The following is a 27,952-nucleotide window of genomic DNA, read 5'->3' as shown; positions in this document are numbered from 1 at the left end:
TCTACTTTTTTCCTATGCAGATATATAAATATATACCAAATAATATTTTCAAGATCCTCATTATAAGATTTAATAAATAACAAGAAATATTTCTCCGAGTTTGCAATACTCATGGAAATTATATTTCTAATTTCGTTTCAGCTAATCCGTCGTATGAGGGAGGGAAAAGGCTAGGTATTGCCATCTCTTTTTATGAATTTATCAATTTTATTAGTCAAACTTAGCTGTATAGATTATTTCCAAAATTTTCCTTGGAAAGGTGAAAAAATGGCAAATATAGTTAGTGGGACACTGGAAAAAGTGGGGAACTTCTTCAGGATGTTAAAGCAAAATGGGGGAATCATAGGATCGACAAAAAAGCTATTCTATACCGACGACCTCAAAGATGGTACCCTAATTGGTGTGGACAAGTATGGGAACAAATACTTTGAAAACAAGAGATATTTTGTCTGTAAGACACCTTTTTTGATTTTTGTTGATATGCTTACTATTGTTAGATACCAGGTATAGCTAGTAGTACACAATTGAGGCCTTTGACTAGGAAACATGTTAAGCAAACAATTAATAATATGCAGAGAAACTGTAGGCTTATTTTTACTTATTTTTTGGATGCTTCCACTGTACTTTACCCCTAACTCCCTTAATGTGTAAATATATGGCCCAAATTATATATATCCCATGTATTAGGCTACTCTTCTTTCAACTTAATACCATTAAATGAAATGCTGACAAAAATCAAGAAATGGAAACAGGCTATATAATTTAGGCCATTGCTTATAGGCTATATACTCATTGGGGAGCATGAATAAAGCATAATTGAAACACCCTAAAAACATGTTAACTGCAATTTTGTTTAATATCATTAAGCAAGAAATGTTTTCTTCTCAATAGCCCCAATTGTGTGCTAATATCCAGTATTGGCAAATAGCTGTTTAAAAAAGTATAGGTAAATTTGGTAGCCTAATGCCATTTAATTAGGATATGGTCCCTCTGAAATAAATACTGGCAAATAGCCTATAGGCTATAAGCTTCAAGATTCCATAATAGGGTAAGGTCAACACATTACTTGATTTGTAACATATAGACCAGCCCCCTCCCCTCTATAAATTCAGGACCAAATCCCTCATTCACATCCCCTTAGGAATCCTCAAATATAGGACCAAATCTCTCATCCATACTCTTCTAGGAACTCTTAAATTCAGGACTAAATTTCTCAGTCACACCCCTTTAGTGAATTTCAATTTGAAAAAGGTTTGAATAAAATCATTTAGAATTTAACAGTTGCTAAATTTAACAAGTCTGCATAATCCTACGCAGTTAGACTACGTGCATTTAGATAAGTGAAAGGTTACTTAACAAGTCAAGTAACCAGTTATTCTGACCCCTGAGTTTTTCAACAGTCTGCATAGTCCAACGTGGTTGGACTACGTGCATTTAGATAAAAAAATGTTACTCAACAAGTTAAGTAACCAGTTATTCTGACCTATGGGTTTTTCTCAAAACCAAAAGAGAAATCCTTGCCATAAGAACAGCTTTTGGATGCGTGACTAGTCACATGATTAAATATTACCAATAGTAGTGGAGGTCAACTTCCGCAGGTCACCAAGCCTGTCCGGCAAGTGCACGCGTTGGATATATGAGCCCAACACAAGGGCAAATAGTTAGTCTTAAGGAAGGATTCAAATTGTCAAGATCAATTTTGCTCATGTTCACCTTTTCATGCAATAAGTCATTGAAGCTGTTTTGTCAATAGTTGTATATTGTAAGTAAATAAACCTTATTGTATTTAATCATCTTTTGTCTATGTATTAGGGCATCAGGTACAGTTCCTCTAGCTTTCAGGTACGGTCCCAAGGGAATCTATATTTGTTTCAGGAGACCTCAAACAACACTGAGATGTTTCTGTCTCCCAGGTTACCGGGGATTATATACAAAGCCTTTTTATTTTATTAGTAATTTAGCTCCCCTATCCACATCAAGCTATTAAGACTTAGAAAAGTCCCAAGCAACTCAACGCAAAACCCCCTTTAAAATAAACTCAAACTAATTATTTAACAAAACCACCCCGTAACATATGGCGCGGTCGGGTAAAGAAAGCAGAAAAAGGAACCGAAAGTACCTACGCAATTAATGCCTACTAACATAGACAAGTATGATTACTTACATTTTATTTTTTGATTTTTAAGTGCAGTGCAATTTTACCTAGCTTTTTGAATTTTTAGGTGCAGTGCAATTTTATTTCTATTTTTGCATTTTTTTTTATATATAGGTATACCCCATTCAAAAAATATCAAAATCTTTAAGAATTAAAATAAAACAGTAATAAAATTAAAAAAATTTTTTATCGCATATTTAAAAAAAAAAAAAAAGAGACTACAATAAATATGAACCAAGAACAAGATGAAATATTAAAAGCACAACAAATTATTGCAACTTCGGTAGAAATTGCAAAATCATTACCAGAATATGAAGGAGATACGGACGTTGATCAATTCAACATCCATTTAGGACAATTTGTGGAATTGACAAAAATTGACCTAAAAGTATTAAAAAATATGTTACTTTTAAGACTGAAAGGGCAGGCGCTAACATTCCTAAAACAAATCGAAAACTCAATAGATACAGAAGCAACCTCAACCATTAACTCAATAGAATTATTGCAACAGGCCTTCCAGAAAAGATTCATTGACACAAGTTCATTGAATAAACTAAAACATGGCCTAGTTACTTTCGAACAGACCCAAAACGTTCGTGAGTACTTGCATAAGGTTAGAATCGCAACAGAAGCGCGATACGGTCCAGGAGAAGGGGAATTATATGAAAAAATCATACTAAATGCATTTAAACAGGGACTAAACCCGAAGTTATACCGCCTGTTGATAGCTAAAAATATTGATAACCTAGAACTAGCAGTTCAGGAAATAGAAAGAGCCGTAGAAATTGATTCGATTGTCCTGCAGCATCAAAAACTGTCAATAAATGCTGTAGAAAACAAAGCCCCTGTAAAGTCAAGAGATTCCCCTCCGCGATTTTTCTCCCGAGAATCATCGCCAAAACCTGTTCGAAATCAAATGCGAACCACCACACCCCCAAGACAAGTACGTTTTGCCCCCAATAATCAATTAAGGGCACAAACTAACAATGAACTATTAAGGTGCTACACCTGTAGCCGATTAGGACATATCGCAAGAAATTGTTTCGCAAACAATAATTATCGCCAAAATATTAGGGGAACGGGTAACCGTTTGTCCAGGGGGACAAACTATAGTGGGTACGCCCCTAGAGGCAGTCGAGGGAACACCTTTGTAACAAGAAATAATTATCCCACCCAAAATCAAAATTTCCAACGCGATACGTATCAATATCGAGGAGGGTATCGTGGAAGGACAAATCAACCCAATAATAGTTGGAACAGTTGTACAAGAGGAAATTACATCAGCCGACGGCAGCCATATAATAGCTCCATCTCAAATAATAATCAAGGAACCCAAAATACAACAAATGAAAGTTCTACATCTAACATCTGGGAATCCCAGGGAAACGATATAAGCCCCCAAAATTTGTAGGACCAAAATTTGGTGGCAAGATAATTTATAGGTCCCCCCCAGTAATAATACCATTTTTAAGTGCAAATAATAATAAGATGTTACCAGTATTTGAAAATTTCAACGCAGGGAATATTTATTTCTCAGCCCTTATAGATTCAGGAGCAACAGTAAATGTGATAAATTCATCAGTATTTAATAAATTACCCAACTATATTAAACGACGAATGAGCAATATCTGTCCCAATTTATCAAGTGTAACCGGACACGACCTGGATGTGAAAGGCACTGTGTATCTAGCCTTGCGCAAGGATAACAGAAATTTCTATACTCGATTTATAGTTTGTAAGAATTTTCCATACGAAGCAATAATAGGCGCAAATTTTTTAAAATCAAATAAAATATTATTAGATGTAGCAAATTCAAAGTTTATCTACCCAACGGATACCATATCAATGATAAATAACATACAAGCAAACAAAGTAAGGGAAAATATAGGTAACATGAAAGAGTATAGAAACAAACAAATTCAAGAAATTTGTTATTTATGGAAAAAACTTGAAAAAATAGAAACTCCAGGAAAAAACCCAGCGGAGAATCTTCTAAATTCAATAAAAGAAGAAAATAACGAAAAATATTATGGATTTGTAGTGCGTAAAACAAAAATTCCCCCTAAATCAATGCAGAGGGTCCAAATATCACAAATGTTAGAACCAGTTAATAATAAAAATGAAATTTGGGTAGCATCGCCTTGGGAAGATCTCCCGAAATATTTAGTGTGTGAAGAACAAATTATAAATTACGAAAAGGGAGAAGGTTACATTTGGGTAACGAACACCCACGAAAACGACCTAATTACCCTTAGTAAAGGTACATGTTTAGTAGAGATACAAGTAGTATCGGAATCCGACATTAATAATTGGAAAAATTTGGAAAAAAACTACGTGAATAATATTAATGTTTACGTTGACAGAGAATATCCACTGACGCGATTTCAATTCCTTGAGAAATTCGAACTAAGTCACATAACCGACGCGTCATTAAAACAAAAATTATGCGACTTATTATGGGAATATAAAGATGTCTTTTCGACATCTGAAGATGACATAGGACTTATCCCATTTTATGAACACGCAATACAAACCACGGGGCCACCAGTTGCAAAACAACCATACAGAATTCCTTATAAACATAAGGAATGGCTAATAAACAAAATACATGAACTCGAAAAAAATCAAATCATAAGGCCAAGCATAAGCCCATACTCTGCCCCCGTTATTTTAGTCCCGAAAAAGAATAATGACCTTAGATTAGTGGTAGATTATAGAGCTTTAAATAAACAGGTAGTAAGTGACAAATTTCCCCTACCTAGGATAGACGAAATTCTAGATTCAATATCAAATAAAAACAAAATATTTACTTCCCTAGATTTGACACAAGGTTATCATCAAATAAAAATAGCTGAGGGCGATGTTTTTAAAACAGCTTTTTCAACTTCAGAATGTGGTTCTTATGAATACTTAAGAGTACCATTTGGACTAAAAACTAGTTCGAGTGCATTGTGTAGACCCCTCCTTCATTTACTAAGAGGCCTAAATAACATAATTCATTTTGTTGATGACGTCATATCTATGGACAAGGACGCGGAGGACCATTTAGTGACCTTGGCAAAAGTGTTTAAGAAATTTAGAGAAGGCAATTTAAAATGTAGACCAGAAAAAGTAAATCTTTTTCAAACAAAACTAAAATTTTTAGGAGTAGTTGTAACGCAAGGACAAATTTCCCCAGACCCTGAAAAAATAAAATCCGTTAAAAATATAAAGCCCCCCCAAACAATTAAACAATTACGAGGAATCTTAGGATTAATGAGCTATTTTCGAAAATTTATAAGAAATTACGCACAAGTTGCAAAACCTTTAACGGACCTCACGAGAGGCAACCCACAAAAAATTGTGTGGTCTAATACAGCTCAGAATGCATTAGATCATTTAAAAAAGGCTCTAACCTCAGAACCTATTTTATCGCTACCTGACTTCCAAACAGGACAATTCGTTGTTACAACGGATGCCTCAAACAAGGGAATTGGGGCGATCCTCTCCCAAATAATAAATGGGGAAGAAAGAGTGATAGCGTACGCTTCTCGTACCCTGACTTCTGGAGAAAGTAATTATTCTGCTACACAGCTTGAATTATTATCGATTATCCACCATTTGGACAAGTTCAGACATTATTTGGTAGGCAGAAAATTTAAACTGCGTTCGGACCACAAGAGCCTGCAATATCTGCAAACTTTCAAAAAGCCAACGGGAATACTCGCGAGATGGATTTTGAAAATCCAAGACTTAGATTATGAATTTGAACATCTTAAGGGAAAACAAAATGCCCCATGTGATTATCTAAGTAGATTTCCAGATAATACCCCAGTAGAAAATGAAAATGAAGAAGTCAACACAATAAAAGCAAAGTATGTTCCAAGAAAGAAGGGTTTAAAAATGAAATCGGCTGAGAATAATTCGGTTGAGAAGGAACAGAAAAACAGCCCACTTTCCTTGAATTCTATAAAAATATATCAAAAGAAAGATAATACTTGTGCTGCTCTAATAGAATATTTCTTATATGATAAAGAGTTACCTGATGAAATGAAATCTTTTAAAAAAGAAATTGATAACTATTATTATGATTTCGACGAAAAAATACTATGTAGGATAATAACCGATACTGATAAAAGAAATCAAACTTCCGTTATACCAGTTTTACCCCAAATTTTGGAAAAACCCGCTTTTGAATTCTTTCATTCTGAAGTAGGAGGTCACTTGGGATTAGATAAGACATTCCATAGATTAAAACAATACTTTTTCGTTACTTCAGCCTTGACAAAGTTAAAGAATTATGTTAATAATTGTGAAACTTGTAATTTAAGAAAAAATCCTCAAGTCTACCCGAATCCAACGATAGGAAGAACGCCTACGGCCCGGTTTCCATTTGACATAGTCTCTTTTGATTTATATGGTACAAGTGGAGGATTACCCACTTCTAATGAAGGACATACCTGTGTACTGTCAGTAATTGATCATTTTTCTGGTTTCACTTTTGCTAAACCATTAAAAAATCAAAGCGCCTATACAACGTCGAAAGCTCTCGCTAAAATATTCCTTAATTTCGGTATCCCTAATACAGTATTAAGCGATAACGGCCCTAATTTTGTATCGAAAGTAACCAAGGATTTAATGTCTTTCCTTCAAATAAATAAATTGGTATCGACCCCCTATCATCCACAGGCCAATGGGAAAATCGAGAACAGACACAAACTATTTTCTAATATTTTAAGTATTTATACGAAAGAAAATCGCAGGGATTGGCATGAGACCTTACCTTATTTAACAAATGTAATAAATACAGCTTACTCCCAGGTCATTCGCGATAACCCATTTTATATATTATTCGGACGAGACTTTCGAATCCCTTATGATGAAATTATAGAGTCACGACAATTTTATAATGATTCTCAAGATTATAAACAAGAATTTATCAATAGAATGAGGAAAACTTATAAACTTGTAAAACAAGAAATAGAAAGATCAAAAAGAAAGCAAGAAGCAAAAAATGTTCCTAATGTCAAAGGTAAACTCGATTTCCAAGTAGGAGATTGCGTTTACTTAAAAAATGAAAACAAATCGGACGGCAAGAAACTTTCGGACCGGTACCTAGGACCGTTAAGAATAATTAAAAGGTATGATAATAATGTTACATTTAAACTATTAAAACCAAAAACAGGAAAAATTTATAAAACCCATGTTAGTCGTATAAAAAGGGCAAAATTCACAGAAACATGGACCCCTCAACCTTCAACATCAAATACCTCGGAGGACGAAAACCAACCACCTCGCTCTAGATTAAGTGAGCTTAAACCTTTTAATTTCAAACAAGGATATTTTGAGAACAGTAGTGATGAAGAAAAATTTAATGAATTTCTAACCATGACAAATATGGTCACTCCCCCAAAAAGTACCCCCGTTACGCGGAGACGGAGGAATAGCGATTCCTCTTCCAGTGAAGAATCAGAAGAGTTGGACTATACAATTTCTCCACAAACGCAATTTTTCCCGGATCGAATTTCGACACCTTTTCCACCAAAACGTTTCCCCGACGATTTGGTACACCCTGTCACACCAATAAACAGACCCTTTTCGTTACAAGATGAATTAAATAAGGCTATACAGACCCCTGGTGACATAGAGTCAGAAAAGGTCTACCAACCGCAGCGACAAACATTGCGGGAGGCCATGGATCTTATTAATTACCCAATTAAAACTAGACAAAGTACACTTGATACTAATCCAGCTACAGATGAACAACAATATCACGATATGACCGTCTCACAGGCAAAACCAAAGGACTGGGTATCTTGGAAGGAAACCTTAATGCAAACACTTCCTCACCCCCCGGAAGACATGGCTTTCAAGCAGTGGAGGCACCCCAAGAAGACATTTGAATCCTCCCAAAGCTCCCAAGAATCGTTCAATTCTCCCGAACCCAGAGATCAACAGGACGAGTCAATCAATAAACCCTCCACTTCACGAGGTGAAGAAATTTACGAAGGTCGAGCTGGATCTACACCTAAATCTCAAACTTCTACTTCAAGAGAACCAGATACTAAATCTACAACTAGTTCCTCAGATACTGAGAGTGAATCAGGCACAAATGAGCCCAAAGATGTGGAAGGAACAAGACCACAGAGTGCAACTGCCCAGGCTAAAAAGGCACAAATTAAAGGTCAAAAATTTCTTATAAAACAATATAAAAAGTTTGACTTGATATCGCTAGCGAAGCCAAAGAAAAAAACCGAGTCTACCGAAGAGAAGATAACAACAAGGTCAGGCCGAGTTGTCAAAAAACCAGATAAATTAGATTATTAATAAAAGAAAAATAAAAATCTACCAGTCCTGGATAAAATAAAGGAAAAAAAAAAAAAAAATAAAATAATCATTTTTTTGCTAATTGTCAATTAATTACGCTAAGAAACCATCCCATAATAAAACATCCTTAAAAGAAAGTACCTTTCAGGAAAGCTGAAAGACTCCAAGTGAAAAATTGGCCTATCTTCAAAGAGTGCTCATTATTCTAAGTGAGTTCAAAATCACATTTTTGCTAAGATTAACCGCATGAGTGCAACTGCTTCATTAACATTTTTCTTAAAATAATTCCTTTAAGTTAAGGATTATCTTAAGGGTTAAAATTAGAACTGCCCCGTCGACTAAACGTTTCGCCAGATAAGTAGGCGAGACACTTCCTGATTCTTAAAAACTTTAATTTCTCTAATAATATAACCCGTAGCTTTGGTAAACTATCTTACCACAAGTATAACTCAGCTGTAACAAAACGTTGATTAGAAAGCTTATTAATATTGCAAACCTTACGCATAGACAGACGATTTAGGTTTCGAAACTAGAATTACATTCGAAATTACAAGAAGTCTACTATACACGAAACCTGACTAGAGAAAGCGAGGCGCCCTTGCGGGTTGTAGTGGCAAGGCTTGACGTGTTTCAACTTGCTTTGCCGCGTATTACCTGAGGGGACTCCTTGAAAGCTACTTCTTCATTGTTACAGCCAGCAGTAAAGTGAACAAATAAAAGTAATTTGCAACAAACTGTAAATTGAATTTTGACAAAACCAAATTCTCCGTGAGCCAGTGGTCGGTAGTTTGTGCGGATACTGCTTATGAATTGTGTCTAAGTTCGTACGCTGTATCCGTGCGATTTCCCGAATAATTATTTTTTCATTGCTTCAATCCATATACGTTGTATTTCTCTGCTTATTACTTGGAGTGTAATTCATAATTTAAGAATTTTTTTCATTTCCGATTTCTCCAAATTATTAAGTCCCTTTTAACTTAATTTACTACCCCATTTACCACCAAAATATGTCCAAAGCTGTTATAGATACAGAATTTATTTCAATTATCCATGCTAAGGAAAACATTATATACGCGGCAGCGATCTTAGTTCAAGATGAGAATGGTAAAGAGGTGTATGCTGAAACATGGTACCTCAATTACGATTTAACAAAATTTGAACCTCATACATATAGATTTGGCTTAAAATTAGCGAATACTCCTAAATATCAACCCGCGAGAGGAGAAGTAAAAATAAAATATTCAAATAAAAATAAGAAAGGAAAAAACTTAACAAGCCTTCAACTATTAATAAGAAAACTACAACAAAAATTTAATATAAGCTATTGGTTTTGCAAGGGCCCAAATCAAACTGATCTACTTTTAATTGATAAATGTAGACCACCTAAAATTTGTTATAAGATCGAAGAAAATGAAAATTGTATTAAGTACGAAGGAATTCACCACCCCTTAGATGAAATCCGACATTACGCCAAATTTATGTATGATCCAACGTCCCAAGATTACGCAGTAAGGGGAAATAACATTTTCTTAAAGAGAAAAAAATCGGTAGAAGCAAAAAAAGACGCATATAAAGGTAAATTAAAATCAAAAAAATTCAAACAATAAACAAAATCTACAATTTTTTTAGATGAAACACCAGAAGGACTCAAGGCGGAAAAAGGTAATTACTCATTAGATAATTAGCCTGCTTATACGTGTGACTAATACTAACCGGGAAAATGCCGCGACAAAGAACCTTAAGTAATACCGACACCCTAGAACCCGACCAAGACCTGATGTTTGCGAGACCAGAATTTTGGATTTCAAATAAAACCCTAAGTTTACCAAACCTCTCAGTAATAGACTATGAACTACGGGAAATAATCTTCGAATCCGCAATAACTAATGCAATAAGGAACCTGGAATATAATACCTTATATTCATTATTGAAAGTTCCCGTTATTTTTAACGAGGATCTCCTAATACACGGAATAATCATCCTATTATACGGATCATTTTCACTGGAAATATTGAGCAAAGATTACGATTATAGGCACAAGAATGCTGCATACACCTTCGCAGCCCTACTCCGAGCGATGCCCCCCGTTGCGTATCCTTTGATAGCATCTTTAATACGCGAAAATTTTTGGCACATAGAACAAGAATCAGGTTTCAAAATACTATGGCCCTTAAAGTTTCTGGACTTACTACTAAATGTGAATTACAAAATTGTGGAAGATGAAAATATATTGTTGGGGTATATGAGCACTATTTGAGATACAGTACCAATTTTGACCCAATAATTGTAAAAAATTCAACCCATTATATTTATGATGAACAGTATATGGAGTTAATAAATGTAACAACAAAATTCTACATGAACGATGAAAATTTTGGATCAAAAATTTTGCCAGATAAAGACATCATTGTGTATGAGAAATTCCTAGACACAGCTAGCCCTCTATGCTTTCGTAAGGAATTGACTTATAAAATAATTCACACGACCTCAGATGAACTCAGTCTAAAAGATCTATGCAGGAAGAAAATACGGCAAATATTAAGAAAAAGGGACATTAATTATTCCATGCAAAGCCTCTATATTCCCACTTTCCTAAAGAAATACATAATGTACATGGAAAACGGCCCTGGAATCAACGAAAAGGACTTCCAGTTAACATTTAAAACCCCCTACCTTTTGAAGTCAGCGTATAATTTAATGGCCAATAGTGGGCCAATTTTAAGAATAACAGAAAATCATGAAATTGACGGTCCTTTTTACCCTTTACCACCCTTATTTTTTCCTCCCCCCTTATGTAACTTTTCTAATTTGTAGACAAGGAAGAACCGTGTAAAATAAATGAAAAATTTGGTTGGCAGAGAATAGAAACCAATACCTTAATAAACACGTCATACGCGATTCTAGAAGAAACCAGTACCAAGGTAACCGCCAATTAACTTACTAACCTGCTTATAACTAACAAAAATTGAAAAAGAAATATCATGCCATTAAAAAGAACCTTAAGTTATCCCAACCTTACTAGGTTGAGGAATGGGGACAGTTTTGATATAAAAACTAGAACCATAAAAACTCCCCCCAGATACCTCAAAAACCGAACAGCTTGGTTTCCATGTAAAACACAAAGTTTGCCAAATTTGTCAAAAATTGAAGACAAATTATTAGACCAAGATTTCGAAAATGCCGTTAAAAAAGCAACAAGAGAATTACAATACCGAACTCTCTATCTACTTCTCGAAATTCCTGTAAGCATCACTAATAAGTTGATAACAAGAATTTTGATCATCTTGTTATTTAGTTCATTTACACGCAAGATGAGAAAAGAAAACTTCCAGTATAAACAGCAACTTGCGTCTCGGACTTTTACGATCTTACTTAACAGAATCCCCCTCAAAAAATATCCTCTAGTTGCAACATTGGTCAGCGAAAATTTTTGGAGAATCTATAATGACGGAGGCTATACAATCATATGGCCTCTCAGATTTTTGTCAATATTGATAAAAAGAAATACAAATGTCTTGTTGGAAAAACCAAGCATACTAAACAAAATTTATAAAGACTACAAGAACCATTATTCAGCTAGTAATTTGATAAGAAACGGCCGAAAATTCCATATTTATGAACCAGATTACAATGAACTGAAACAAATAATCTTTACCTGTAGCGAATGCGATGACAACTTTGCGTCAAAAATAGCGCCTCAAACAGATATAATCGTATTTGAAAAATTAATGAACTGTAAGGACCCCCTATTTTTCCAAAAAATATTAATTTTCAAAGTAATCCATAACGTGTCAGGACTCTTAACCTTAAAAGAACAGTGCAGAAGGCACGTCCGACTTCTTATGAGGAAAAGAAATATAAATTATACCCTGTGGAGCCTTCAAATACCTAAAAATTTACAAAAATATCTTATGTTCGCGGAAGACAATTCAGAAAATAAAGGTCAAATATCTGAATTAACCTTTTGGTCAGCTCCTATTCCTAGATCAAAAGATTTTTTAACATATATAGGCGGACCAATTTTCAACGTGCAAAATAATTTCGACATCAACTGTGGAACAAAACTGTCTACTTTACAAAAATTTTAAACCTCTGAGTAACAAACAGCTAATCCCACGAAATTATCCATGAAAACATGCCTAACTCCACCCAATAATTATTAATATAACCCAATTTAATTTTTTTTTTAGAAATTGGACTAGTCTAAAGATTTGAAGTAGTGGAATCTCGGCCGAATTACTTTCTCGTAATCCAAGTTAAAAACCCTCAGATAAGGATGAATGCTTCATTAATGCAAAAACACGTAATTGAAACAAACCCGACGTTAACAAAAGCCTTGATCAAACAAAACTCTTTCCATCTAACGTTAAAAGTATTGCATCTGAAAAATAATACTGAAATTGAACATGTAAAAAGTGCTTTTGTCAAAACCATAGAAAAATATAGACAAAATTTCACAAATGAAAAACTTTATCTTGATTTTCAAGGCATCGGGGATTTCTTTGAGCAAATTATATATGCAAAATTAGAGAACGAAGAGGTAGTTAAAACGCGCCTAAATCCAATCATAGAAGAAATCTCGAAAGAAATTACCAAAAGCGGAGTACAAATTGTAAATCAAGAAAACTGGAAGCCACATTTAACGTTAGTTGACCTAAGAAAAGCAAAGAAGTTAAGCAAAGAGGCACGAAAACTTCACCCCTCCTTAACTTCCAATTTTAAAAACATGAAATTTGGAAGAGAACTTGTAAACGGGTTACAATTACTATCAATTTTCGGACCCAAAAGCCAAGAAAACTATTACGAGATAATAGCAGAAGTAGCGTTTGAACAAAACACCCCTAAATGCAACTAAAAGTAAAAAAAATAAAATAAAATCAAATGAAGTAAAAACGTTTCAGGAACAGAAAGGAGAACGAAACAGGAAATATATGGCGGTAAGGTAATGATTTTTCAAAATAAATTACGCTTACCAAAACTAACATTACAAAAAAAAATATATATAACCTCCGTATAACTATCTTAATTCATATACTTATAGTAAGATAAATATGTTTAGAAATTACCAAAATCGCCGGACCTGTGAACTTTACAAACTATTATAAATAAGTGTAATAGCATATAACACACGAAAAATCTAAACTTAACACTTAGCCTACTAACCTTTAGCCTACTACTTAAAAAAAAAAAAATTTTTTTCTCTTCGCATAATTTTAACAAAAAATGTCCAAAAAACATTTAACAAAATTCAATCTCTTACCTTATGCGATCTACATGGATTCATGACACGGTCCGAACTTTGAAAAATACTTCAAATATCAAGCTTTGAAAATACAAGCTTTGAAAACATATCAAAACACAATAACTATATTTGATAAACATTTGTTCACAAAGTATACTTATGTATCTCGCTTAGATAACAGAATATAGTCTTCCCATCTAAACAACTGAACAATGTATTGCAAAACGAGACTTTTATATAATGATAAAAGAAAACAACCTTTAGTATAAAGGCCAACATAGTCGCATCATCCTATTGAAATATCGCTACTTACAAAGTAATACATTGTTCTTAATTTGACTAGGTCTCATTCCAAATGCAAAGTGCTGTAATAAAACCCTCAATTATTATCTACTTACATCTACTTGAGGTAGTGAATACCTCAAATCTAAAGGTTTTTCGAAAAGCCATAATTATACTTCACATCTTCAACCGACAAGATAATTGGGATAAGAGAGTATTTCTGCCTAATGAGAAAATGCTTATTTTTTTTTCCTTATTCAATCAAGTTGAAAATAACACACTTATCTATTTCATAACTAAACTGAAAATTTTATACAAGGAATAACTTAATGAGAAAAAACATTTAATAAATCGTATGAAAGTGCGCCGTATTACACTATGATTGTGATACAATTTATTCTTAATTATGCTACAATATAAGATTATATATACAAAGAAACTAACAACGCGCGACTTTTTCACTTAACTAGGCTAAAATTCAACCGAATTTAAAAAAGTGGTTAAAAGTTTTTCTTTTCTCTTTTCTCCCAGTTAAGCTACTTAATTTTCAGCGGAAAGAAGTCCAAGCATAAAACGATGCTACGAGTCGAAATTAAACCCTTGTACCTCAATATAACACCTTCAGCCAATTTGTGCCCGTCTGGCATAGCTATAATTATCTCCCCAATGTACTTACCAGGAAAGCTGTGATCTATATCTTTAAGATAAAGTTACTAGGCCTTATAATCTTATTATATAATTACAAACCCTCATTTTGAGCTTTAGACTATATCAAGACATCTATAATTTGATTTAAACATAAATACTATTATTTTAAAATATAGGCTATATTATAAAGGCTATTTTAAACTATAGACTATATTTAAACAACATGCTTAGTACATGTGTGCATATGTGTATAAATTTTTAAAATTTATAAACCTTACTTGCCCCACAAATTATCACAATATGATTTACAATAAGTATTCTTTAAGAAAGAAAAAATAAAAAGGAAACAAGTTGTGAAACTTTTCAAATTCTTAATCTAAAGTTTAACTTATTTTAAATAAGTACAATATAGATTTGTACTACAAAGGACTAGTAGCCTACAACTTATTAATTAAGTTAGGCTAAGATCCTACTAAATTTAAAGACGATTTAAATCATAAGTCAAAGGTTGTTCTTCTTTTACAACTAAGCCAATTAGTTTTAAGCTAGAATGAGTTTAAATGCGAAAGAACACTTAATTTATCGAAAGTCAAACTATTATACCTCAATAAGACACCCTCTCGAATTTGTGCGAGTTTTGCAATAGCTATGATTGTTTCTCAAAGTGCATACAAAAAAATGGCTGTAATGAGTTAGAAACATAGTTACTAGGTCTTACAATCTTATAATATAATAATTATCCCTACTTTTAAAACTCCAAACTACATTAACCCAACCATAATTAGATCTTACCCAATTAATGCCATGAATCAAAACTTTAACAATAAAATAAGCCTATCCTTCTATTACATCTACTTAATTAGTAATTTAAGCCTCAAGCCGTATCAGACACACAAGTTGTTTCATACTATTTCATACATTTATCAGATAGGTGTTTTAAGCAAATTTTTCCTTGGTTAGCAAAATTTTAAACAATTTTAGTTTTTAACTATTTGGAGTTATAAAGAAGTTTAACGGCGATCCTCTCAAAATACAAGTGCTATTAATTTTTTTTATATCTAGGTATTTTTGTAACTAAATAAAATAACTTTAATATAAATATTGCCAATGTCTATCCATCCCCCCCAATGAGAGTAGAGAACATCTAATAGGTCTTGAGTTAACTCCATCCTAGACCTAAAATAAAACTTAAAAAAAAAAAAAGTCCCTAAGAGATTATTAGCGAGACTAAGCTAGTACTTTAATTTGCTAAATACCTAATGATTGCACCCTTGAAATATTATTATTTTATCTTCCAAAAACACACCAATTATTAATTTTCTGACAAAAATTCAACATTTTGAGAAAAATACATGAGATTTTTGCTACTAGGTTCTCGGATCCGCCGAATACGATTGTATGATTTTCGTTAAGATTCTGTGATTTTTAGGGAGTGTTCCCCCCTATTTTCCAAAAAATCCTTGTTTTTCTCTATTTAAAATAGCCCCTTTTCTGAAATGGGCGGTGCCAAAGATCTTCCGTAATGACACTTTAGTCTATTCAGACACGAGTCTTCATTGGAAGCATCTTTAATATTCTTTAATCCCCCAATTTAAAATTATTGATATTTTTTAAATTGATTTTTTTAACACTATATCGTAATGACAATAGTGTGTTAGCCCCTTGAATCTATCTTCAAAACTCCAATAATACTTAATAAATCTCAGCGTCGCGCAATCCATTTTTTCTTTCTATCATACTTTGTCAAAAATAATTGATTAAATATTAATTCCAGATAAGAAAGATGATCATTTTTGATGACCATGTGTATAAGTGCCCATACACAAGATGTCGTAAAGCATGGAATAATATTCAAACACGAAAATTCACTTCTAACTAGTAACAATGCTTGGAAAATTTTTATGAAGCTAGACCCTAAACCATTTGAAACATTATTCCAACAAGTTATAAGACTGGAAAAAAATACATTTGACCTAAAAGAATCAATTTTTCAATTTTTAAAATCAGACAAGGGACTACAAGCAAGCAAAAACAACCATAAGGAAAAGAAAGAAACATCCCCTAACTCTCCCAAGGTCAAAACAAAAAGAATAGTAGATGATTTTGATACGAAAATGGCCGAAATCGATAAAGCTATAGGATTCGGAAAAACCATTGAAAAAAGAAAACGAAGGTCAATTAACGAGGACCAAAAGTCAAATATCGATAAAAAGACCCAAGATACGATTGAGCCAATCAAGACACAACTGAGACAAAGAAAATTTTACGATGGACAATATGCGTTATTGAACGAATTGCCCACAGTATGGAATTTCTTCAAAGAACTATGGAATGGACCAAAACAAATTAACAGGGCTAAGAACAGACCAATACAAGAAAAAATAAATTTATCTGAAATAAAACCAACGAAGGTTGAAACGAGAGACATACCCAGTATTTCCCAATACACACAGCAAACCGCTACAATTGAAACCCAAGCAACAAGCATTGTATCTGACCTCGTAACGCGAACGAATAAAATACCAGAGATAATAAGAGGTATAGAAAATATTGAAGTGGGATTGAATTCCACTAATGGTACCAGCAAACCAAAATACAAGTTTAAATGTCAATATTTCTGTAGAATAATAAACGTCACAACGGAAGCTACCAAAATCAACACGACCGCCCATGTTCCACGTATTACTTCTTATACCGAAGAAAGCACAAACGGATTAATGGAAATCCCCAAAAGCACCGAAAAAGAATACGAAACGACTACTTTCTGGAAATACGATACTCAGAACGAGGAAACCACAGCAGAAACTGATTTTGCTCCAACAACAATCGAAGCTGAACATACCCCAATAACAGAAGTGGAAGAAACATTCCCCTCGTCAAACCCCACGACGACTGACCCACAACCAATAGAGTTAGACACCTCAATATCAGAAATTACTACAAGTACTATCCCTGGTGTACTAATGCCAATTAAAAACGATGAAATTTTAATAACAGTAAGGCAACCATGGCAATCAACTAGCTGGATATGGACTTCTTCGAAAAAGGGAAGAATACAAGTTAGATGGCAAATCCCTTTTGTCGAGACAGGCTATGGAAGAACACGATGTGTGGATGGAGACAAAAAATGTCAAGATGAAGGTCACTGGAGAGAATGTTGGACAATAGATGGTAAAAAAACTTGCGCGCGACTGGCCATGGCTGACGAACCAGCAAAGGATGAATTAGAACCCCTCCCGGAATTAACCATGGAAAATGCTCATAAAATCTCAACTCATCAGGCATTCCTTATCTTATATAGACAAAGGTTAGAGGCATTATTTGAATTATTCAATACAGAAATAGAAAAACTTAAACAAAGTACTACACGTATATTCGAAGTATTTTTCCGAAGAAGTAAATATAAACGATCAACAAGTCTAATCCCAATAGTAGGGGAGCTTGCTTCCCGACTATTCGGTTTGTCAACCGAAGAAGATTTGAATTTACTAAGAGATAATGTTAAAAGGCTCAACACAGCCATGAATACAACACTACATGTCCAAAAAATACAAGCAAGCATAGCCAATTACCAAAAAGACAAAATCGAGGCTATATCCAAAAAAATATCAAGAACAGTCAACACAAGGAACTATTTAAAAAATGAGGTAGACAGAGTAATCTCTGATTCCAGCCTAACAATGGTGTCACTAGACATTTTTATTATGTCTTTGTTGAACTTAGCCACTGATGTCAGTAAATATGAATTCGCGTTATTTGAATTAACAGGAGGTACTTAGTGGATCCCTCGGATCTTAAGAACATCCTAAACGAAATAAAGACTCACTTAACATTTGGTCTCCACTTACCAGTAGAACCAGAAGTAGCTAACTTGTTTTTATATTATACCAAACTAAAGGTGCATATTACCGAGATCAATGAGCAACTATTTGCTGTAGTCACAATTCCTTTGATTAATCAACAATCCATATACGACCTATACAAAATATCTACATTTCCAATCAACATTAAGGAGACAAACTCCTTCATGAGCATCATCCCAGAAGCGGAATATATGTTAATAGATCAAGATAGAAGAAAATACGCGTTAGCAAATACCGAAGAATTAAAAGAATGCGTGTCATTTAAAAATTTGGTCTGCCAACTTACATTACCTATATATAACGTAAAGATAGGATCATGCATGCTAGATCTATTCCTAAAGGAATCGCAGCAACAAAATATTCCTGATTCTTGTGAAGCCTTAATAGGAAATACCAAAAGAGAAACTTTCATTAATTTACGGAACGACTTATGGTTATTTACAGTACCTAAAAAGACGGTAGGAACTCTATCCTGCTATAACAATACAGAAAAAATTGACCCCAGCTATCGAACCGAAATATTATTACAGGATGTTGGGACTATTACAATCAAACAAGGTTGCAGACTTGTTACTAAAGAAACAACCGTCCAAACACCTCTAATCACAACCAGCACTAACGTCATGAGCCCAAAAATAATAAATTTTCAAGGAATAAACTTGTCCTTCACGATTCCGAATATAAATGATGAAGAATCTAAAACATCCATATGGCCAAAAAATGAAAAGATCAAAGGTACAATGCAATTAACAAAAATAAAGGAAGCGTTAGATATGCAAATACCCTTATTCACTAACGAAGACCAAAGATTGAAATACGTGGAGAGCCAATACGGTTTGTTCTCACCAAACTCATGGTATAATATTATAATCACTATATTCATGGTATTTCTTATTTCACTAACAATAAGAGCACTACTAACAATTAACTATGGGAAACTGCTGAAGAGAAATTGGATAAATAATGATAAAATTGAAGCACAAGAGATGCATCAATTGAACCCTACTGCTCCTGATGATATTTAAGCCATTTTAACAGGGAGGATGTAATAATCCGGGGAAATTAAGAGGTCTATCTCCGTACGTAACATCCTTTCCCTACTGTAGAAATATTGTTGGTGTATAACAGCTAAAAGGCTATGATACAACATACTGTATTACTTTTTGGCATATACATCAAAAATACTCTTGGCAGAAAATCTTTATGTAAATATAGACCTCTAACAAGCACGAAAAAATTCGTTCCTATCTTTTTATGTGCAAGAGATTTAAGAGGTCATCTCTTGTAATTTTGCTGATCTATTTCAAGAAAAAAATCGTTCCAAGGCGTGATAATTGAAAGGCTATGATGCAAAATGTATTACTTTTCGACTAATCACGCATTGAAGCTTCAAATTTTTTTTTGGATTAAAGTATGATCCAGAACATTAAGACCTCTATATAACCTTACATATATATATAACCCTCTTTAGTGCCGTGTTTTTATTTTTACATGTAATCATAATAATATAGTAATAGTGTAATACCAATAAAACTATTTTTAATTGCTATATGACCAATCATACCTCACGTTACTTCAAATGTACCTGAGAATTATTGAAACTTAAAACTCCATTTAAGAAATCGTACATTCGATTTCACCTTGAATGTTTGAAGAAGAAAAAAAAAAAAATTTTATTACTGTTATGCAATTATGTGCTATTATTATGCAATAATGCTTTATGTTGTTATATCACTAGTACCATGTTATATGTTGACAACATGATTCTGCTTGGAAATTTTTATTACAGAATTTGGAATGCTACTAACATTGGCCAACAATGTCATGATCAAAGACTACAAAACACCTATCATGATTTATCAACCACCGAAGAATGCCCGAGACACATCTGATTCAACCGGACAACTATCACCCATCTTTCATTTCTGACTGTACGATGTAGACTAGAGAAGACGAAACATCCAGCCAGCGGGTACGACAACATACCCACGCAAAAACACCATCAGTGAACCCAATTCAATATGGAAACCCTCACAGACCTAATGAAATTTTAGAACAGGAGATCCTAAGTCCTAATTTTTAAACTTAGGAATCAACTAACAAGTAAGGTGTTAGATAGTACTCCAGTCTATTGAATTAAATTAAGATAACGCCAAAGACAATTAAGATAACGCTTAAATGCAGAAGAGAGCGGGAGCAGGACAGAAGAACTGTAGTACCGGCCGTACATTTGTACTTAAACTGCTGGGGATAGGTGATTCTGAGTCCCGCGCTTCCCATTTTGTAAAAGCGTAAAAACAAAAAATCTTTACTTTTGCTAAATGGTGATAAATTCAAAAATGACAATATATTTGTTCAATCGGTAAATAGGGCAAGGACACGAAAATTATGATTGGTGTGAAACTAATATCCAGAACTAATAAGTGATGAACATTTAAAAAAGTGCCAAATAGTAGTTATAAATTTAAGTAAATAAAAGTGCCAGTGAAAATCTTTTTATATTACGTCGTGTATTTTTATTTTTTATTGTTAAAATACCTGGGATCAATTAAAAATCAGATATAACAGTTAAAACTTCAAGTAAAAATGAACAATTGGAACCAGGTATTCGAGTGTAATAACAGTTAATGTCAAGTGTTGTGGTTAAATAATTTTTTTTTAGTGCTAGGTGCAGGACATATATATATAAGGTGTAGGAAAATATTTCTGAAATTTTAATCATCATTTACAAGGTTATGGAATTATAATAAAAATTTTTATAGACAATAAGGAATAAATACAATATTTAAGGAAAGAGATTAGACTGATTGATGGGGACATCAATCTACAACGGGAAAGGGGATATGTAACATATAGACCAGCCCCCTCCCCTCTATAAAATTCCACTGTACTTTACCCCTAACTCCCTTAATGTGTAAATATATGGCCCAAATTATATATATCCCATGTATTAGGCTACTCTTCTTTCAACTTAATACCATTAAATGAAATGCTGACAAAAATCAAGAAATGGAAACAGGCTATATAATTTAGGCCATTGCTTATAGGCTATATACTCATTGGGGAGCATGAATAAAGCATAATTGAAACACCCTAAAAACATGTTAACTGCAATTTTGTTTAATATCATTAAGCAAGAAATGTTTTCTTCTCAATAGCCCCAATTGTGTGCTAATATCCAGTATTGGCAAATAGCTGTTTAAAAAAGTATAGGTAAATTTGGTAGCCTAATGCCATTTAATTAGGATATGGTCCCTCTGAAATAAATACTGGCAAATAGCCTATAGGCTATAAGCTTCAAGATTCCATAATAGGGTAAGGTCAACACATTACTTGATTTGTAACATATAGACCAGCCCCCTCCCCTCTATAAAATTCAGGACCAAATCCCTCATTCACATCCCCTTAGGAATCCTCAAATATAGGACCAAATCTCTCATCCATACTCTTCTAGGAACTCTTAAATTCAGGACTAAATTTCTCAGTCACACCCCTTTAGTGAATTTCAATTTGAAAAAGGTTTGAATAAAATCATTTAGAATTTAACAGTTTCTAAATTTAACAAGTGTGCATAATCCTACGCAGTTAGACTACGTGCATTTAGATAAGTGAAAGGTTACTTAACAAGTCAAGTAACCAGTTATTCTGACCCCTGAGTTTTTCAACATTCTGCATAGTCCAACGCGGTTGGACTACGTGCATTTAGATAAAAAAATGTTACTCAACAAGTTAAGTAACCAGTTATTCTGACCTATGGGTTTTTCTCAAAACCAAAAGAGAAATCCTTGCCATAAGAACAGCTTTTGGATGCGTGACTAGTCACATGATTAAATATTACCAATAGTAGTGGAGGTCAACTTCCGCAGGTCACCAACCCTGTCCGGCAAGTGCGCGCGTTGGATATATGAGCCCAACACAAGGGCAAATAGTTAGTCTTAAGGAAGGATTCGAATTGTCAAGATCAATTTTGCTCATGTTCACCTTTTCATGCAATAAGTCATTGAAGCTGTTTTGTCAATAGTTGTATATTGTAAGTAAATAAACCTTATTGTATTTAATCATCTTTTGTCTATGTATTAGGGCATCAGGTACAGTTCCTCTAGCTTTCAGGTACGGTCCCAAGGGAATCTATATTTGTTTCAGGAGACCTCAAACAACACTGAGATGTTTCTGTCTCCCAGGTTACCGGGGATTATATACGAAGCCTTTTTATTTTATTAGTAATTTAGCTCCCCTATCCACATCAAGCTATTAAGACTTAGAAAAGTCCCAAGCAACTCAACGCAAAACCCCCTTTAAAATAAACTCAAACTAATTATTTAACAAAACCACCCCGTAACAGATTCTTCTTTTATGATCTTTTGAAATGTAATAATAATAATAGTATTCTACCCTGCATCTTACTACAGACAAGCAACTCAATAAGATAAGGCATGTGAATTAGCTCTCCCACATCCTACATGGCAAACTCAAATGTTCAAAACATAGAACAAAAAGAACAGAATAAGTGCACCAGAAATATATAGGGGAAAGGGTCACCCCCCAACCCCATGGGTCTGCTCCTAGCCTAAATTGCTTTTAACTCTTTCATTCATCTGATTTCAACCAAATTATCTATATAGTTAAAATAAATATATAGATAGATTTATTCACACAAAAGCCCTATTGGGCCATTTGCTATTTATTTAGTCACAAAACTAAAATTAAGGATTTTTTGAGGGTGGAGGGGGTTTATTACTATTCAAAACTTACCTTTTGATTTCTGTTTTTTTTTCTGATTTTTTAACTAAAATATCCTTTGATTCCCTTGCAAATTCAGCCATCAGTCTTTGTCTCTTATCCATTCTATGCTTGTATCCAGATTTTTACTTTTATTCATTTTGAACTTTTAACTGAAAGGCTACTTTTCAATATGTCATTGTGAATAGACAAATAGCTTTAACTGTGTTACCACATTTATGAAACATGTTGAAGATTCTGAGAGCATGGTATTCATAAGAGGCAATGGTAATGATTAGTTTTATAACAATTGCTTCTGTCCATTAACTTAAATACATTGGTGTCCAAAAAATGTAATCAAGTACCAACAGCTGCTAACAAGACAATGCCTTGGCCTATCAATATAAATCTAGATGTCCATGGATTAATAAAAATTGGCAAAATAAACAGTTTATATGATTAAGTTGTCTCATAAATAAGAAGATAAGTGATTGCATGAAGGACAAGAGCAAAAAGAATCTTGGTGTTTTATAACAGATTCAAAATAACAGTAATGAGCTATGGATCTATGTCTGTATAAACTGCAGAAACCCTATCCCACAAAATATTGTTGTCTTTGAAGGAGTCATCTGCAAGTTTCTTCATGTTGGCTGTTTTAATTGTTGTTATAAGATGCTTTTAGAATAAACATTCTTTGTTTGTCATATATCTATTTTTATGAATGCATGTACTGCAGATCTTCAGCTGTCCTTGCTCATGTCCTCTATTCTGTTGCTGATGGGTTCATTTGAAAGAGCAGTTTGAGGTACCGTTAACTTCAAATGCTTGTTGCAGCATGATATTCGCCAGTTTTGATATAGCTGTTTTTATCAGTGTTTTTCCATTGGTATGTGGTCTGCCTGGCTTTGCAATGAGATAAGTAAGTTTACACAATGCTCTGTGGTTTCTTGATGGGTACAATTCCAAGAACAGGCAGAGTAGCCTTTTTATCAAACCTTACTCTCTTTGTTTTGGATTCAGCAATGGTTATGTTCTTATATTTTCCATCTTGTAGCTTAAGTACTCCCACCATTTTCCATGGTATTCTTGAATCCATATTGTTCATATTTGTCCAACCACTTTCTATTTTTGCTCAACATAGTTACTAAGAAGGGATAAGAATATTACAAAGGGATACCTATCACACAGCATATCATTACAACACTTAAAATTTGACTACTGGGCACAAAAATTTCCTATAGCACTGATTGAGGATGTTTCAATTATTATAAAATCCCTTAATAGACTTTTAATTTATAAACAATGCATAAAGCAAATACAATCTTCCTTATCAACCAACACAAGATTCCTGAGAAATTAGTGCATTAAGTGATAGATATATAAGCTGTTACCCTCTCCTTCTGTTTACTAACATATGCAATTCAATGATGATGAGGAGGGTAGGTATTGACCTCCACCAGACCCTTGAGACTTATTCACCAAATCGCTGGGGCTTGATTGAACCCTGGCTGAGAACCACTGATCTATACAAAATTTTTGTAGTGTGTGTGAACTTATTAATGAAAACATATTATATTTCAAAACAACAGCTCATAATTGCAAATGGCCAGTTGTGTCTTTGTGCTCTTATCAAATAAATATAAAGATTTAAAACAATACAGTCAATAATGACATATAATACTGTTGTATATATTAAGTCCAGCATTGAGGCAAAATTGAATGCCATCTTGGAGATAACCTTCTCTATATTTAGCCTTTGTTTTATCTTTCAGGTCGAAGTCGTTGGGTACAATATAATGAAGATGTTGGTTTGAATTATGATGGCAGTCAAATCCCAGCGGAATGGTATGGTTGGATGCATTACAAGACTGATATCCCTCCTACTGTTGTAGGTTTGAATTTTTGGTCTTAGTTAAGTTATTGACACTAAAATGTCATATATAATATTTATATGTCATTGCTTTATCTTTATTTATACAATTTTGCTGTATGACTCATATAAAACTACAAATAAGAGATCAGAGGTATTTTTAATTCATACACTAGTTTTAATTATATAGTCATTTAAATGTGATGCAATTCTAAGTATATGTCAAGAGTTTTTTTACTTGATTTGGCAATTTGTTAAGGAGAGTTGGGCTACTGAACTTCATTCACAATCACTTTCTGCACACAACTGTCCAGGAAAATAACCACCTTCTTGTCATCACCTAATGCAACCAAACTATATAATGCAAAAAAAAATGTAATGTGTATAGTATGTAAATTGTGCAATATCTAATGCTCAGTAGGTTTTAATTTTTGTTTTGTTTTTTAACCTTTTCATATCCAAAAACCTGCAATGTGAATGAGAGTCTATCTTAGCAGTATATTCAGTCTTTTAAACTGCTGGGCCAACTGGAATTGTAGTGGTAGCAGCTTAACATGAATGTTTCTTTTTATTTACTGTAATGACCCTTTTTATTAGATTTTCGTGGAATGGTATTCTGGAATTTTGCTTGTAGCATGTGCTGGTCTTTGACGAGTTCACTTGACATGTATCATAGTTGCCTCCATTGGAGCAATCTAGTAAAGAACAAATCCTAGCCCATAGTAACCGAAAATTTAAAACACATTTTTGAAATAATTGTTAAGTGAGCAAGAGGAAATGTTAGTGAGAGCTTAAAGGAGTCACTGTGACGTAAATGATGTTTGTAGATATTTGGTAAATACCCAGCGTTTTGAAGAACAGAATCAGAGGCAGAAAAATAGTACTACTTGAGTAAAGAGCCAAATGGTTTCTATGTATTATGTTTTACTTTTTTCCAGGCACTACGCAAGGAAGGAGTTTGGTATTATGAGGCAACTATTTGCAAATAATAAATCCAAAGAATAGTGCAAATCAACAAAATGAGCAAATTTTATAAAATATCTTAATGCAAACATGTCAAAAACTCCAACAAGTGATAAAGAAAATATAAGAAATTAATTTTAGAAGTTAATTTTTAATTATTACAAATTGAGACTTTTAATGCTGCATAAAACGCATACACTAACCTCTATTTTCATTTGACTCTCAGGCCAAATTGAAGGCAAACAAATAACTGGATTGATGCTCGCCATTTTCTTTGACAATGATTTGGGCTGTATTCTCAGTTTACAATTTGAAGACAAACCATACATACATGTTTTAATTAATCTATGATGATTTATTATAACGATAGCATTACGGTAATGGTTTTGCTTAATCACCCAATTGTTTTGTTCGAGTCTTGACTAATTAAAGAAAAAATCAATTCTCCCCTAAAATCAAGGGTTTATTTTCGTTTTTTAATATCCACCTTAATCTGAGCCTGTTATTTATAGCTGAACCTGATGATGACTGCATTGAAAGCTGGTCGGTCTTTTGATAAAGCCCTGCCCTATCTAGCAAGATGTATTGTGTATCTATGGGGCTAAGTTTACGCTTTTGGGGTTAATATATATCTATATTTATATAGGGTTAAGTTTCTCAGGGGCAGGGGTTTCAAACACTCATGAGAATATAGGTCTTGGATGTGATTTTAGTGATATCATAGAGAATTTGTTTAGAAAATTGAAAATTTTTGAGTTTTAAAAATGGATAAGTTTAACGCCCTTCAGAGATGACTGCTCAAGTGCTTCAATGTTTAAATAAAACAATTGTTTCATTTTATCACAACTTATTATTATAGTTCCTGGATTTTTGAAACCACCCTATTTTGTTTTTCAAAAACTTTAACCAGAAGAGAGAACACATTACTTTTGAAATGCTTTCTTCCTTTTTTGATAAAGTAATGCGCATCTTTTGAATGGGAAACCTTTAGAAAGACGTGAAAATATTTCTTGGTAATTTAGGTTCCACAACTTTCAGAGAGAGTTCAATGACAAAGTCCATTCAAATTTTTGATGTAAATTTCCTTCTTTAATCTTGCCCAAATGCAAAACAAATTTCCAATGAAGGTGGCAAACCCTTCCATGTCTTCTAATTGCAAACGAAACTGTGTTCTCTTTTTCAGCAACTGTGTTAGGATTTTTTTTTCTTTGCAGAGACCACCTGTGAATTATAAGTGGATGGCTGATCATACCGAGAATTATTCAGGCACTGACAAAGCATGGACACCTTACTCTACCACGAAACCGAAAATACAGCCTTGGAAACCACCAAAGAAGGATGTACAGACAAATTGAAGAAATTTTCATTTTCATTTTGTAAAATTATGTAAAAATAGTCACCTCTTTATAGTGGATTTATTTTCATAATTAGCTTTATAAAGGTATTAAATACACTAGCTTACTCTTCAACACATTGAGGGAGCTCTTCCCCCTGTATGAAATTGACACAAAGGATCCTCCTCTTGGAAAAATAAAATATAGCCCAAAAAGAAGCAATGCCCTAATGTTGCATTAGTAAAGAGCGATGTGCCTACATGTATTATAGTTATCTATTTTTTTCCAGTCACTTTCATATCAGATGGAGCAGATGACTTTTGGCTGGCTGTTCATGTATCGCCTTTTCTTTATTCACTATTTGTATCTACCTAATTAATGTGTTGTGAGGTGAACATTATCGGATCGAGTTTGGAAAAGCAGTTTCCCTTGTGTATGCAAATACAGCGTAGATATCTTTTTTTTTTATCATACTTCAAGATACAATATTTGCCATCATTTTCTCTACCACTTAGATAGCTAGGAACTGCAACAACAGGACATCTGAGAGGGCTTTTCAACTTAAAGAGC

At 33.5% G+C, this 27,952-nt stretch overlaps 1 protein-coding gene across 1 annotated transcript; it reads left to right on the top strand.

Moving 5' to 3' along the window:
• The first annotated feature begins 219 nt into the window (after positions 1 to 219).
• LOC136026437 (probable NADH dehydrogenase [ubiquinone] 1 alpha subcomplex subunit 12) lies at positions 220 to 27,462 on the top strand. The gene is made up of 3 exons (XM_065703032.1): positions 220 to 451; positions 24,988 to 25,103; positions 27,263 to 27,462. Exons 1-3 carry the CDS (start codon positions 268 to 270, stop codon positions 27,401 to 27,403), a joined length of 441 nt encoding a protein of 146 aa, XP_065559104.1. The 5' UTR covers positions 220 to 267; the 3' UTR covers positions 27,404 to 27,462.
• Positions 27,463 to 27,952: the final 490 nt, after the last annotated feature.

This window comes from Artemia franciscana, chromosome 4, assembly GCF_032884065.1.
Source record: "Artemia franciscana chromosome 4, ASM3288406v1, whole genome shotgun sequence".
NCBI classification, from domain to species: Eukaryota; Metazoa; Arthropoda; class Branchiopoda; order Anostraca; family Artemiidae; genus Artemia; species Artemia franciscana.
This window is presented reverse-complemented; position numbering and strand designations above follow the sequence as displayed.